Source organism: Chrysemys picta, chromosome 3 (assembly GCF_011386835.1).
Source record: "Chrysemys picta bellii isolate R12L10 chromosome 3, ASM1138683v2, whole genome shotgun sequence".
Lineage (NCBI taxonomy): Eukaryota > Metazoa > Chordata > Testudines > Emydidae > Chrysemys > Chrysemys picta.
In genome coordinates this window covers 52,403,370-52,420,399 of record NC_088793.1, presented here as the reverse complement: position 1 = coordinate 52,420,399, position 17,030 = coordinate 52,403,370, and the positions used below count along the sequence as shown (strand labels likewise).

Sequence of the window (17,030 nt, the reverse complement as noted above, 5' to 3'; positions counted from 1 at the left end):
GCTGCCAACAGCTGCTACCATTAGGGTCCCTGGGCCGGAACCAGGAGTAGAGGGCGGGCCTGGGTTCCCCCCAACCCACCACTACAGGAATACCTCCTGGGAGGGGAAGACAGGCCCTTGTCAGGACAGGAAGTTAAAATGTTCTGAAACAAGCCCCTAGGGACAACAGAGACTGTGGGAGTTCTCTCACCAACCTCCTTGCTGGCTTATGATGAAAAGGGCTCAGTAGACTGCAACCCTGGCCCTAGAGAGAAAGGGCTACGTGGAGGGTTGCAGTGAGCCACTGAGGATAGTATATCCGCCTGGAAGCGCGGGACCCACGGGGACAAGGTCAGAGCTCTGCCACACTACGTATTGTGTTTTATTGTGAATGGATTTGGGAAACAACACTTTGTTTGGGGGAACAGGGGAGGCTTTCTGGTAAGACAAACCAAAGTAATGAATAAAGCCTGTGTTAAGACATGGGGTATGATACTGAACTCTGAAAAAACCCATGGCCATCAAAGAACTGAACCCGGGACTTGAAAAACAGGCTCTAAAGGGCAGAGGTGAGAAATTTGGGGCAACAAGGAATGGAGATTAATTGCTAACAGGAGGTCTTGGTCAAAAGTGACCTCTCCTGTTTTGAAAGGGGCTGTGGTCAGACAAACCAAACAAAGGGAGAAGCCAAAGGTTTAAAGAGGAAGGAAGGCTGGTCCAATGGTTATTGCATTAGTCTGGCACTTCAAAGAGCTGGGTTCAATTCCCTGATCTGTCCCAGACTTCCTATGTGACATCGCGCAAGTTACTTAGTTTGTGCCTCAGTTTCTCTTCTGTAAAATCAGGATAAAAATACTCCCTTACCTAAAGGTTCATGTGAGAATAATGATAGAAATACAATAGATAGTGTAGATGCAAGTTGGGGAGACAGATGCAGGAGACAGTGGGTGTACATCAGATTGGTGGCTACCTCGTGGGGGCTTCACCTTCCTATGGGGCATGGGTTGCTTGCTGGGATCAGCTGCATATATTTCACTTAATTCATTCCTTGCTATTACCGAGGGTCAGGCATGGGTGCACATTGGTTCTGCGTGTGACATGTAATAGTTTAGTTTAGTCTCCTAGACACTGTAATATTTTGGTTTAATGCTGGTTGTTGGGTTGATTGGTGGTGGTAGTGTCTGTTATGCAGCAGGTTAGACTAGATGAGTTGGTGGTCCCTTCTGGCCTTAAATGCTGTGACTCTAAATCAATGCTAACAAGTGCAGGTCTCATTGATCCTCCAAATATGAGATGTGCTTTACTAAATAGAACTATAATAAAAATAAATTAAGTAATAAATAAATAAAACAGTGTGATAATTATTTAAATATTAATGTGAAAGAAAATCTGTTTGTATTGCCATATAGTAATTGTCAAGTATCAGAGATTCACGTAACGGCGTGTGCATAAGACAGCTGTAGAGAGACTCATGTATTGTACTTGCTCTCCCCACCTCTAAAGGCTCCTCAACCCCAATAACACTGGAGATTTTCAAAGTAAAGCATACTTGTTGGGCCTGATTCTGAGCTCACACCAGCACAAGTCAAAATAGAATCTAACCCAGTACTTCTAGAGGAATATCTGGGTTGGGACTATCATCAACATCATCACTCCCATAACTGCATTGGTCGTTGGGGCACCATCATTGATGAGCAATCAACCAATTGTCTCCACCCCTGACAATTGTGTATCAGTGTTTGAGTCTCCATGAAGTCCATTCCTATCCACTTTTATGTTGTCAGTCTCTTCTTCGGTCTACCTCTTCTTCTCTTCCCCTGTACTGTCCCTTGAAAGATGATCTTGGATAGGCCAGAAGATCTTGTTACATGGCCGTACCATATTGCGCTTCTTTACAGTAATCAGGAGATATTTGTATGACCCAGTGTGTTGGGTGATGATGTTGCAGGACCTCTTCATTAGTGATGTGGTCAAAGTAGGAGATGCCCAGGATTTTACGAAAATATCTCATCTCTACTACCTGTATTTTCTGTTCAAGTTCTTCTGTAAGGGTCCATGTCTCACATGCATACAGAAAAATGGAGATGACCAGTACATGCAACGGTTTCAATTTGAATTCCAGGGAGATTTTCTTTGCCACTGTTGCTGTTGTTTGCGCGGTTCTTGCCAGAATTTCTGTCTTTGATCCTTCATCGGTGATGATTGCCCCCCAAGTACTTGAACTGTTTCACTGTCTCCAGTTCTTGTCCACTGACAGTGATATGTAAGCTGATCCTGTCATGTTTCTTTGTCATCAGCTTGGTTTTCTCTGCACTGATTTCCATGCCATATTTGCAGAGGTTTCATCCAATCGTTTCACAAAGTTGGCGAGTTCATCTTCACTACCTGCCAGGACATCAATGTCATCAGCAAAAGATTTGAGATTATTTGCCCCCCAGTGATGAATGTGCATATGTGATCTTCTAGGACATCCGTCATGATGCACTCCAAGTAAATGTTGACCAGTGTGGGTGAAAGAAGGCAGTCTTGCTGGACTCCAACAGCGGTACAAAACCACTCTCCTATTGTTCCATTGATGAGAACTGCACTGCTGGCCTTGGCATATAGTTGTTTAATAGTAAGAATAAGCTTACGACCAACATTGTACTTCTTCATGATTGAACTTCTTGAAGTCAACAAAGACATAGTAGATGTCCTGCTAATGTTGTAAGTACTTCTCACATAGAACACGAAGGTTGAAAATCTATTCTGTGGTACTTTTTCCAGCACAAAAGCCAGCCTGTTCTTCAGCAATGATATTCTCCACTTGTGACTTCAATCTGTTCAATATTACTTTCAACATCACTTTTCTGGGATAGCAAATTAAGCTTATGGTCTGGTAATTTTTGACACAATTGCAGGTTGCCTTACTTTGGCAGAGTGATGATTAGTGACTGTGTCCACATGGAGGGCCACTCACCAGTCTGCCAGATCTTGTTGCAGATATTGGTGAGTACATCTATTACTATTTCTCCTCCAAATTTCATCAGTTTGGCTGGGATGTTGTCAATACCTGTAGCCTTTCCATTCTTGAGTGATTTCACAGCTGTCTCCAGTTCTTCACGTAGTATTGGAAAGTCATCCTCCTCTGCTGAATCTGGGCTGTCTAGGACACTAGAATCTCCATTTGTCTCCTCATTGTATAGATCAGAGCAGTAGTTGGTCCATCTATTGATGATGTCCCTTTCTTCTGTAAGACTGTTCCCTTCTTTGTCTTGAATTGCGTTAGCTTTGATCCATCTTTCCTTTGTCAGATCTTTTACAATCTGGAAGGCCCATTTGCTATTTTTATTATTGATACACTCTTCAATTTTAAAGCATTGCTTTTTGATCCATATCTCCTTGGCCACCTTCATTCTTTTCTTGATCTTTCTGCCAATCGCTCTGTATTCATCAGCTTCCTCAGTGCTGTTCTTGTCTCTCTTGTCTTCTTGTCTTCTCTTCTAAGGTCACACATTTGTGACCCAAGGTTTTTTCTTCTTATGGTGTTTCCCAAAGATGTCCATTGCTGCCTCATTCATTACAGTGTTGAAATTGTTGGTCATTGTTTCTACATCTTCCTCTAGAGCAAGCACCGGGGCAAATTTTTTGCCTATCATTGCTTGGAATGACTGTAATGCTTCGGTCTCTAAATCTTTCTCAGTCAAACTTGATTCTGGTGAACTTTGGCTTGATTATTTTCTTTAGCCACAGCCAAAAGTTTAGCATCACAAGGTTGTGATCACTTCCAATATCAGCACCGGGGAAGCTCCTTGTTTTAGCTCTGTTGATCCCAGAACAAAATCAGTTTTGTACCATGATGTAGTCAATCTTTAGCATTCCAATCTCCCTCCAATCAGGATATCTTTCTTGTGTAGCTTATTGATGATGTCTTGGAGCTCATTGTAAAAATCTTCAGTTTGCTCATTGTCATAGTCTGTTGTAGGGGCGTAGACTTATACCACTGTGATATTGAATGGTACCACTTTTAGATGGATGGAAATAAGCCCGCTGGATATTGGGCAGCATCCTAATACTGAATTCTTGATATCTTTTTATGCACAAGAAATCCTACGCTGTTGACATGTTTGTCCTTTCCACTGTAATAGAGTACATGGCCTTCTTCCGTTAGTGACTCTCCAAAGTTCTTCCATACGACCTCAGATATTCCTAGGAGGTGCCAGGTGTATTGTTCCATTTCATACATGAGTTATTTCAATCTCCCTATTTTTCTCAATGTCCTTACATTCCATGTGGCTATGGTGATGTTATCTCCTCCACTGATCCTCTTCGTCGGGGTTACACCAATAGTATACTTGTTGTGTCCACCCTGGTGAGAGATGGATGGCACGGTCATTATTAACCCAGGCTGCGACCAATCCAGTATGGACATGGTTGACTTGCTCATCATATGGTGTGTCTTGGGCAAATTTCTAACCTGGCATAGCCCATCCCTCTCCAGACAGCCTCCTTTTAGTCGCCTCTTATGATATGCAGGAGGACCAGTGGGCCTATTCTGTTGCCAGGCCCACAGGGTTGCGACTATAGTCTCTTCCTATCTCCCTCACACAAAGGCTATTGCTACACTATGAGGCTTTTAGCAACACAGCTGTGCCACTACAGCCGTGCTGCTAAAAGGCATGCAGCGCAGCTGCTGTTTGTCAGCAGGCAAGAGCTTGCCTGACAACAAAAAACTTCCACCTCCCCACGGGCAGCAGCAGCTTTGTCGACAAGAGAGCGCTCCTGCCAACGAAGTGCTGTTCACACCGGCGCTTTTCTTCGATAAAACTTTTGTCATTTGAGGGGGTGTTTTTTAACACCCCTGAATGACAAAAGTTTTGCCAACAAAGTGCCAGTGTAAACAAACCCAAATACAAAGTAAAGATCATGGGAACAATCAGTTCCTTCAGGTGTCCTCAAAACAGCTGTCCTGCCTACAGCAACTCTCAAGTTATGTGTAATATGTTGACAGTCTCAGAAGTACATTCTTCAGTATGGTTTTCTTTCCTTGCACAATTCTGTTCCAAAACATGTCACTTCTGCCTAAGATATTTCTGAGGTGTTTCTCAAACTAGTGTCACTAAGATTCCAGAGTGATGCCTCTATGAATGATTTTAAACCTACTTGACAGTGTTCATGAAGTTCAGATGTGCTGCAGATATCTAAATATGTGATTTACCTGCAGTCTCAGAATGTCCCCATCTATATTTAGAGGTGCTTTGTACTTTTGCTGAAGCTGTTTAACCCATCTGTGACCTTTATTTGTTTAAGCATTGTTACAAAGTTCCACCCTCAGTTTGGTCTTCTAAATCTCGTCTCAAACCTCTTTCCCCAGAGCACCTCCCAAATATAAAATTGGAAAGCAACACTAGAAAAGGCTGAGTGATGACTGTAACACCCTGGTGCCCCAATGTTCATGACTGTCATGTAATTAGGATATGTTTTGTACAAAGTATGCCTTGTGAGGTATCATTCTAAAAGTCTTGATCTGCTAGACATTAATATCTCATTGGATTCTATGTGCTATCGTCATATGTGAAGTTATGAAGTTTGGCTATGTATGTGTTACTGAAACATGTTGTGAGGTTGAAAACACCCACAAGCAACCTTCCAGGTACAACAGTAAAAAGGCCAAACCATGTTAATGGCTCATTGAGAAAATGTACACAAGCACACAGATTACCCCAGGAACTGGGTACAATAGAAACCTCTCAGAGATAGCACTATACAATGGGAACTGTTTGACCCAGGTCTCAGCAAAAGAGCTTTCCAGCAAGTGGGAAGAAAATATAAAAGGGGGAATATTACATCATGATGGTACCTCACTACCCCCTACAACAACACACCTGGAAACAACTGAGGAAAAAAGACTGAACTGTGGGAAGTGATGGTCCCAGACTAGAGAGATTTCCAGCCTGGGTATGAAAACTTGGGAAAGCCAAGGAAGATTGTACCTCAAGAATCTGCCAGCCTGTTTATTGCTCAAAATATGAATTAGCAAATTCTCATCCTATCTATCTAATGTATTGAGCTCAGTTTTCAGTTTTGTTTGTTTATTAAGGTAGTCTGCTTTGATCTGTTTCCTATCACTTATAATCAGTTAAAATCTATCTTTTGTAGTTAAACTTGTTTTTGTTTTGTCTAAAACCAGTGTGTGGAAATCATACTTGGGGCAGAAAGCTATTGCATATCTTCCTCCACATTGAGGGAAGGGGCAAATTTCATGAGCTTAAGCTGTACAGTTCTCTATGCAGTGCAAGATGGTATAATTTTGGCTTTGCCCTTCAAAGGGGAGTGTGCACTTGAGTAATTGGGCAGTTCCTTAGCTGAGCCTTCCCATGCAGAGCTGATCTCAGCATCTGTGTGAAGCTGCAGTTGGGTGTGTCCCTACCTGTGTGAATGCTGGTGAAAGAGCAAGCTTGGAGGGCTTTGCAACTTGTCACAGCAGCACAGTGTGAGAGGGAGCCCAGACTGTTGGGTCAGGCAGGCTCAGTGGCACCCCAAGGGAACCTGTCATTAATGTCATTATGGCATTTAATATCACGATGACATTAAATCCTAGAAAATAAACAGTTAACTCTATGTATTATCATTATATGATACAGAGCTGATTTTAATTATTTTTCATTTACCAAAAACAATTTAGAATATTTCACAATTGTGTCAAAAGACTTTGGCCAGCTCTGTATAATACACATATCAAAAATGTCCCTCAGTATAGTATCTGGACACTCATATATATTTGCCTCGTGCAGTGTGGGCAGTCTATTCAACATGCAGACCTATGTTGCCTGTCATACACAAATAAATGAATAATGTCCAGACTTTATTTCTCATGTTTGGCCCTAAATAACAAAGGATGGGGGGAACTGTTATTAATACATGTCCCCTGAGCAATGCAATGTAAATAAATTCTGAAACTCCCTTTTATATATAGGAAATCACAATCTTGTCCCAATTCTTACCTGCTGAAAGTCACATGCATGATCCAGTGTTGATTTTTTTTTTAAAAAAATCATGTTTCCCTTGCCATACTCTTGGGAAGAAATCAGTAAATAATTGATTTGTGGGTGGGGGAAGGAAGGGTTGTCAAATCAAGTCTGTTTTTTTTTTTTTTTTTTCAGTTTTTCTCACCAAAGTGAAAAACCAAAATAATTTCAGTGTCAATTCAAAACATAAAAAATCAATACCCAAAGACAAATGATTTACTCACTGTTGTAAATTATAGAATTTTTGGTATATTTATTGCCTCTGTATCTATGTTCCCTGTAAGGTGTGCACCTGCACGGCCGTGCAGGAGGTCACAAAGGGCCGCACACTTAATTAGCAAAGCCGCGCAGGCAAGCACACTGCACTCAGGGGCATGGCCATAGGTGGTCCTGAAAGCTGGTAGTGGGATGAGGTGGGGAATAGTGGATAGATGGGGGCAGTGGGATGAGGTGGGGGGTGGAGATAGGGGAGCTTGGGACGTGCGGGGCTATGGCGATTTCCCCAGCCCTGGGGCTAAGTAGGGCAAGACGCCTCTCTCCCAGCTCCGGGGCTGTGGCGGGGAAAGAGGACTACCCCAGCCCCAGGGCTGTGGAGGGGAGAGATGCCTCTCCAACCCAATTCCAGAGCTACACAGGGCCAGACCCATCTCTCCCAACTCTGGAGCTGCGGCGGAAAGCGAGGACTCCCCTAGCCCTGGGAATGCAGTGGGGCGAGACCTCTCTTCCCCCCCCTCCCCCAGTCCCAGAGCTGCGGTGGGACCAGACGCCTCTTCCCCCTAGCCCCGGGGCTGCAGCAGGGGAGAGAGGACTGTTTACTTTTGGATTCAGTTCAACTTACTGCAAACTTATCCTCATGTTACTACTTTTTTATTAACTCATAGCCCTCTAATACATTTCTGTGTCTCATATTCATATATGTGTAGGAGAGAGTGTTGCTTAATGGAAGAATTTCCTTTGTGGCCTTTCTTTTGTGTCTCTCAGCGTTAAGTAGTAAATGGTGCAGCTTGGTCCTAGATACAAGTAATACCTTCCCAGGACCAGCAGATGGCATCAATTGCTAATAATTCAGTTGTAAAATAGCCCCATTTATAAAGGCTTAATGGTAATGTTGTTAGAAGAATTCAGGTGAAAGGGGTGTGTGTGTGTAAATCTGATGTACAGCACAACAGAGTAAATGATTATTAGTATTTATTAGTTTTCAAGTACAAAAATGGATTTCTACAACATTCTTTTTAAAAAAATATTTTGCCAGATTTGCTGTAACACTTAATTTCTTTGTTTTTATGCAGCTATTCATATTAGCCACCCCAGTTTCAATGGCACAGATGTCTTTGGCTACACCTCATTCCTTGCCTTTTCTGCAATCCCAAATATCAGCTTCTACTATGAATTCCGCCTGAAATTTCAACTGGCAAACCGCAACTCAGCAGTACAAGATAATCTGATATTTTTCACTGGACAGAAAGGCCAGGGTAAGTTACTTATCTCTTACAGAATATTCCTAGATAAATCTACAAAGGGAAAAAAGTTACTTTCATATTATTATTTTTGTTAAGGAGAATTCCAAATCTTATGGAACAAATAGGAGGGAAGTATGAATAGATTTTTCATAGTGTTTTCTTGGTTTTGATATATTTGTATTAGAAGGAAAATCTCTTTAATGAGTTATTCTTTTGTAAACAAACATCAATCTGCTAAAAACAAATGATACAGTTATTTCATAAAGAAAACCTAATGTCATTAGTGGTGATTAACATTAGCAAAGCAATTCCTGCTTCAACTAGTAAATTTCACGACAGTTTATTATTTATTTTGGGTGAACCAGTCCTGAAAAGCTACTTCAATTCCTGTTTTCTTCATTGGGAAATCGATTCATGCGTGATAGACATGTTTGGGATTGAATTAAACACATGAACTGCTACAGTTTGAGTGAAAGAACCTTGGCTGGAAAGGGAGTGGCTGCAACAAGTCATATCCTCTGTGGAGTGGTGCAGCAGGAGCCTTGAAATATGCACCCACCAGAGGATTATAGATTGAAGTAGTGTCATTTTAAAACCTACTCTACATAAAACGTTAAGCCCTATCCACACTGCAATTAGAACTGTACTAGTGTGATTTGGTAACTCCATTATAAGAAACAAAAATGTACATCAGTGCTATTCAGAGAAACCGTGCTGGAATTCTGTTCGCAACAGCCATTCTTTCACAGCTTTGTGGCTTTGTCTACACTAGCCTTATTTGGGAATTCTCCCACAGTTCTACTACCACTAATGCATCTCTTCCAATAGGAGCAAAGTGATGAAAATGTTAGAGTAGCAAGGCTTCCGTTTGTACCACTGTGACATCTAGGTTCTGAACAGGGTTAGACAACAAAATGGATGGTGCTTTGGTCCATTTCACTACCAGCTGTGGACCTGCCACAGTGGTGGTAAAAAGGTAAGAAAATCCCCAGAGAACGTTAATGTAGACATAGCCAGAGTAGACATGAGTTTAGAGTTAATAGGTTAAAGGAAAGACATTATTTATTCCTCCTGTATGCTGAGGCACTCATTTCTGAAATTTGAGCTGGGCCTAACTTTTGTGCTTTGGGTTTTTGTGTCTTTTCTTGGGAATATGTCTTCAAATTTAAATCCACTTATTTCAGTCCAGGTCTACACTATAAGCTCTTGCTGGCATAGAGCTGTACCAGCAAAAGCCCATAGTGTAGACACAATTATACTGGAAAAAGCTCAGTTTTGCCCCAATATAAACTGCATCCACACTAGATGTGCTTTTCCAATATACTATACCAGTATAGTATACCAACAAAGTGCTCGTAGTGTAGACCTGGTTTAAGAGTGACTTGTTCCGTTTCATTGTTCAGGATGGGGGAAATGAAAACAATAAACAAATGGCATAAATGATTAAAAGAAAATGAGATTTCAGAAATATTCTGTATTTAATCATCTAAGATACTATTAATAAAATGAGGATTTTATATTAATTTAATCTTGACAACATTCCTTTAAATCCCTCTGTATAGGTATAGTTTTACTCAGTCCCTTCATGTTGAATAGTAAGTCCTGTTTCAGTCACATAGTTTTTAAAATGCCCATGTACACTATATGATGTGAGCCATATGCACAAATATAGGTAACAGTCATTATTGTCACAGACATATTTGGCTGCCTTGATCTAAAAAGAGACTTCTAAAGTGAAGTTCCATGGTTTTATTTGTTTATTAACCAGAATATTAACATTCTAAGTTAACTATACAACTGAGAAAAAAGGCAAAACTGGGACCTTATTATTTCGCAAACTTTTTTATAATCAATACAGTTGGAGGGGAAAAACTTAAAACAGATAGGTGCACTTTCATGTTTCAGCACCAGAGGGCACCAGAGCAAATGCAAAACTGGAAAATAAAGGAAGCCCATCTAGATCTCTGCATAGTGGTCTAGTAAGGTTTTAAGTATCTTCTGTTGAAATTGACTGGGTGGAGGGACTGGGCAAACTGCCCCCACTCATCCTCAAAAACCAGTACCTCTTCCTGAGAGGAATTCACTTATTTCTTAGAGGAGCCATACTATGGTTTTGACAAATAAGGTTTTAAATATCCCAAGCAATAGAACTTCCACCTTTCTTAGGGAGACAATTCCACAGACTAAAAGATCTTCCTGTTAGGATATTTCCTAAATATTCAGTTCATCTGATTCCTGGTTAACATTCCCTTGTACATGGCCAGTTAATTTTAGCCTTCCTTCTTCATTAAAAATAAATTAAATAAAGGGTGAATCTAACTATGATCTCTGCATTTCCTGATCAGACGCCTGCTTCTCAATACTTTGATTATTATCCTTGGAGTACAGTCTTTGAGCCAGCTTTCAATTCACATGAATTTTCATACTCAGGCCAATTTGAATCAATCTTGATGCTGACATTTTTTTTCAGACACCATCTATGTTTTTCTAAAATTCCCATTCCCTTCCCTTTCTTTAAATGGTACGTCTATACTTACCTCCGGGTCCGGCAGTAAGCAATCGATCTTCTGGGATCAATTTATCGCGTCTTGTCTAGACACAATAAATCAATCCCGGATCGATCCCGGAAGTGCTCGCCGTCGACGCCGGTACGCCTGCTTGGTGAGAGGAGTACGTGGAGTCGACAGGGGAGCCTTCCTGCCGCGTGTGGACCCGCGGTAAGTTCGAACTAAGATAGTTCGACTTCAGCTATGTGAATAACGTAGCTGAAGTTGCGTATCTTAGTTCGAAGTGGGGGGTTAGTGTGGACCAGCCCTATCAGTAATTTTGCAATTCTATCAGAAAAGTCATCCATAGTGTCCTAATGCCTCATTTAATTTAATATCATATTGAGCCGAATAACCCTTCATATTCCTTCACAGACCTTTTGTGGGGGGTTTTCCTTTAATGGCCTTTCATTACCATTATAAAATGTAATTTAACATTGGATGCCAGTGTTGAAACCCTCTTGCTAACAACAAGCCACTAGTTTTATCATTTCTTCAGGACATTATTCTGAATGGAGGTGAGGTGGGGTTCTTGAAACAAGCAAAAAAACAGATGTCTTCTGTGTTTATCCAGTCTATAGTACAGTGTCCTAGATAATTGTTTGTGTTCAGGTTTCCCAGAAGTGAAGTACAATATGTCCTGGAACAAAAAAGTGTCATTTGTGGATAATTACAGTATTTGTATCAGTTCTTTGCTTTTACAGAATGTACAGAGCTTGGAACTTTCCCATTTGAGAGATCACCTTTCTCCCAGTCCCAGTGTGATTCTGCTGCAGTTGTAATCAGTGGAGGCGCTTGTGCAGGAGTCCTGGATGCGGGGAGTGGAGGGCGGACTATGGGCAGGGTGTGCTCCCTGAGGAGCCTTTGCCTTTGGAATTCACTCCACCCTTGGTCCAGAATAGACCAAATGTGCTGACCTTCAAAGCAGACCACAAAGCCCATTTATCATCCCAGGTTTTTGGAGAGGGGGTGAGGAGAGGAGCTTTTGGTGAGCACAGAGAATGTTAAGCTTTAATCATTTTGTTGGTAATCCCATGTGTATATGGTTTAGGATAGGCTGATGTATTTGTTACTTTTTGTATGGATTGTTTTAAAACATGCTTCAGAAGCAGCTGCAGCTTGGGTTATGTGCTTTTTATTTTGTATAGAAATAAAACCAAATGAAATACATAGAGATGCCATTTTCATTATAAAGTCATCAGCTGCAAAAAGGCATTACTATCCATGAAATTCCCATGAATCTTGGGGGGGGGGGCAGGGGTTATGTTACTGAACTTAATTAGATCCATCAGGTCATAGATGACAGGTTTGGAAGGGACCTGTACCAAACAGAACAGGCCCTCTCCAGCTTTTTTCATAAAGTAGCTATGGGCTAAATAGCAGATTCTGGATAGCATACATATTGATTACAGTATCATAGATATATTTATCTTATGTTGCCAGTAATCCTTACATATTTGTAAATAATTACTTGATTCTTATTTAACATATAGTAATTGTCTTATTAAATCAAAATTAAAATAGTGTGTGCCTTTTGCCATATACATTTTTAGATGGCTGTGTGGGGTAAATGGGCACAACTTTCTTTTAAGATCATCTTTAAATCAAAATGATGAATTTTCCTTACTACTTTTCAGTGCTTCTTGCTGGCTGAACCCACAAGAAAATCTTTAATATTTAGGTTGAATTCATGTTCCCTCCCTTACCTACAATCTAGAAATGTAGCTGTAGGGGAATAAAAAAATTATCCTCAAACTATCTGCAACACAGTTCAGTGTAAGGGCCCAATTCTGCCAGCACTTACATACTATGATTAATTCTACTACCTTGAGTTACACCTGTGTTTGTAGGACTGAGCCAATGGAAGTAAACAGTATTAGCTAGGTTCAGTGACTAAAGTCTGGAAGGAGAAAACTACATTATTCATTTGACTGGGAAAGAAATTAGTCTCAGAAAATGGCAAAGCTCTTGGTATAAAGGCATGTACAGCTAATGAAGTTAGAATTTTGTCAAAATGTGATATTTGCAACTCAAGCATGAGATTATTTGCATATACTCAGGCCAAACATTTGCTCTCAAAGTAATTTTCAAATGAGGTAATGACAGTCTTAACATACAGAAAATCTAAAGCATAATGTGTGTTTAAAAGTGAAAGCCTAAGAAATGTTCAGAGAATGAAAGAATATGACTGTTCCAGGCAGAAGTTGTATTAACAAGTATACTAAAGGGCCAATATGTGGCCAGTGCTCATGTAACCCACACACCACCTGGGTGTGGTGCTCTATCCCATCTAGTAGCACTGAGACCACTTAAAGAGACAGATAAAATGAGTCTGAGCTACAGCCTTAGCTAACAGCCAGTTAGCTTTTGGCTCAAGCAGTAAGCTCCAGAGATCCCAGGTTCGATCCTGCCTGCCGTCGACTGGAGTCTGTCGGCATTCCTCAGCTAGGGGAAGTATGTAACCCACACACCTCCTGGTGTGGTGTTCAGTCCTATCTAGTGGCATCAAGACCACTGAGAGAGAGAGAGATAAAACGAGTCTGCCCTAGAGCCTTGGCTAACAGCCAGTTAGCTTTTAGCTCATGCAGTAGAGGCTCATGCACTAAGCTTCAGAGACCCCAGGTTCAATCCCTTCCACCGACGACCGGGGTCTGGCAGTGTTACACTTAGATGGAGCAACAGAAAATTCAACTTCCTGGTAATCCATCTTGCGTTCATATGCCAGTATGTACTCTACTGAATAACAGTCTGGCAGCCAGCCATGTTCTGATCTGCTGTACTAGTCATTACATTTACAACCTCTAAAAACATTAAATGTGAAAACATTTGAGCCTGATTTCCTTTTTCTTATATCAGTGTAAATGAGAATTAACTGCAAAGCAGTTAGTGACATTATACCAGTGTAAAACTGGATTAAGAGTAAAATAAGACCCTTATTGTTAGTTTAAACATTTGTTCAGTAACTAACAGACCTAAAAGTGAATTAAAATGGCTTGGTTTCCTGGAATCTTATCTGGAAATATATGTTGCGTTAGTTTCATTTGAGGTGGGGAAAGAAAGCTAAAAAGGCAGTGCGACAAGAGCCAGTAAAATCAGATTGGCCTATGCAGACATATGATGAACATTATCTTTGCCATCAGCCATTCCATAGCATAGTGTCATTTCACAAACAGCAATTGTGTCCCATGCTTCATTTTCTTATAACAAAGAAAAACATCTATCATTTCCTTTGTCAGGATGACTAAAACTAGAGCTAGACATAACTCTACCATAAAAATACAAGTCAGTAAAGCTTGAAGGATCACTAGAGTAGATATGGGGACAGAGTAGGCAACAGGATTTGTTATACAGGGATTGGTTCCCTGCAAATACTCATCAGCAACTACACACCACACCACAGAAACACTAACCCAGGAACCAATCCCTGAAACAAACCCCGTTGCCTACAGTGTCCCCATATCTACTCTAGCGACACCATCAGAGGACCTAACCACATCAGCCACCCTATGAGGGACTCATTCACCTGCACATCTACTAATGTGATATATGCCATCATGTGCCAGCAATGCCCCTCTGCCATGTACATTCTCTATGAAAAAGAATAAATGGACACAAATCAGACATCAGGAATAATAATAATATATGGAGATATCCTATCTCCTAGAACTGGAAGGGACCTTGAAAGGTCATTGAGTCCAGCCCCCTGCCTTCACTAGCAGGACCAAGTACTGATTTTGCCCAGATCCCTAAGTGGCCTCCCCTCAAGGATTGAACTCACAACCCTGGGTTTAGCAGGCCAATGCTCAAACCACTGAGATATCCCTCCCCCCTATGGGGGGGGGGGTAACACACAAAAGCCAGTAGGAGAATACTTCAATCTCCCTGGACATTCAATAACAGATTTAAAAGTAGCCAGCCTTCAACAACAAAAATTCAAAAACAGACTTCAAAGAGAAACTGCAGAACTACAATTCATTTGCAAAAGTAACACCATTAATTTGGGCTTGAATAGGGACTGGGAGTGCTGGCTCACTACAAAAGCAATTTTCCTTCTCTTGGTATTGACACCTCCTCATCAGTTATTGGGAGTGGACCACATCCACCCTGACTGAATTGACCTTGTCAGCATTGGTTCTCCACTTGTAAGGTAACTCCCTTCTCTTCATGTGTCAGTATATTTATGCCTGCACCTGTAATTTTCACTCCATGCATCTAAAGGAGTGGGGGGAGGGGGGTGCTACCCATGAAAGCTTTTGCCCAAATAAATCTGTTAGTCTTTAAGGTGCCACCAGACTCCTCGTTATTTTTGTGGATACAGACTAACACAGCTACCCCTTCTGATACTTAACTCCCTTTAATATCAATGGGAGTTAGGTGTCTAAATACATTTGAGGATTTGGGCCCAAATGCATTATGGTTGCTTGTTGGGATTCCCTCTGAGACTGCTTTCAACTCAGTTTTCCAAGAACTCAGTTTGACTCTGGCCTTCATTACTCAGGTATCTTTATTTCATGTACAGCAGTGCTATGCTCAGTTGATCAATTCAAATGCAGGAGGGATGGATGCAGGGTACATCACAGCTTCAGAGTTTCCCAGAAACCCTCTCCTTTTATATCCATTACATACCTTATTGCATTTACTATATAACATCACACACTTTTTGATTGGCTTCGTTACTTTGCAGGAACCAATCCCCGTGCAGCATGCGTGGTCCACGCACTGTCCATGTCCTCTTTACCTCATCTCTACGTTCTTAACTTATTTTGTCTCTTGTTATCCAGTTCATAGTAAATAGTTCCCTGGGTGTTCTCCCTCTTATCTTAGTTGTCTCAGACATTCTGTCTTCTTAGCCTACTGACATATTTACTTGTCTTATTTAGCACAAACATTCTGTTTTCAACCTGATGATTAATTTACTTCCCTAATTCTGTCTTCCAAAAGATGAGGCCTCCCTCCATGTGTAAATTACTCATGTCAGGCCAGGCCTCAGCTACAGTGCTAAGTAAGTAATGATGATAAAGGTTTCCCTCAGTGACAGTTTTGGAACCCTATTGCTTTCAGTGGGGATGCCCAGATATAAATGAGGGCAATGAGGTTAAAAAGATGATCATTAACAAGTCTGTCAAAGATAGTGAATCTTAAAATAAACCATTTTGCCCTCCACGTAATGAGTTGGTTCTCAGGGCTAAGGTTAATGACACTATTATATCTTTTCCTTTTAATACATTAAACAAGCAGTTATGGCTGGAAACACAGGAGGAACAAATCTGCTGAATGTCAACCTGCCATTTTTTACAGCATCAGTTTTCAGTTTTATGAGCACAGTGCTCTTCCATTGACGTTCATGTGACTTTTCCCATGCACTTCAGCTGAAGAAAGAGAAGGCTCTAAATGCCACTTGTCAGTTACTCACCCTGATTTCTGTAATTACACCATGTGGCTCAAAAGACCAGGAGCCTTAAAAGCGCATTTATTATTAATTATTGCAAAAAAAATTAGTGTTTGACTAGAGCAATGTGGTGTGAGTGAATATCTGACCTCAATGTTAATTTGTCCTTTAAGTACTGTGCTACTAGATGTCGTAAGAACATGTCACTTGTGTCTGTATAAAGTAACTCATGTGATCTTTTGTAGTTTTACTCTGACATTTATACATTGCAGTTTCATTCTGGTTTTTATTTGTAAAGAACTTTTAAAAGCTTTAAAGAATAAAAAATTTGGGCCACATCTTTGTTGACATCAATGGGGCTTCACTGTCCTACACCAGCTTAGGATCTTATTTCACAGTTGTACCAGTGATATCAATTCTGAGACAGTGTCTGATTCTTCATAAGAAGTTCAATTAAGCAGTAATCATGTGTATCACATAATCAGTGATTGTGACAAATGCTATTATTAAGCCACATTCTGAGTTATTTGTGAGATGTACACAGTCCCCGGGCAATCTGGTTAAATTGGTTTGAAGTTACTGCCAACATTAAACTTTTTTACTACCAGTTTGAATAAGTATTGAATAAAAAAGTATGAAAATAAATGAT

General features: G+C 40.8%; 1 protein-coding gene across 1 annotated transcript in view; it reads left to right on the top strand.

The window, feature by feature from the left end:
* The window catches only part of LOC101938928 (protein eyes shut homolog), a 616,724-nt gene that overhangs the window by 508,699 nt on the left and 90,995 nt on the right, over positions 1–17,030 (top strand). Inside the window, exon 13 of the mRNA XM_065587927.1 lies at positions 8,276–8,458. Within this exon, the coding sequence (XP_065443999.1) occupies positions 8,276–8,458 (183 nt within the window). The remainder of the gene's footprint in view (positions 1–8,275; positions 8,459–17,030) is intronic.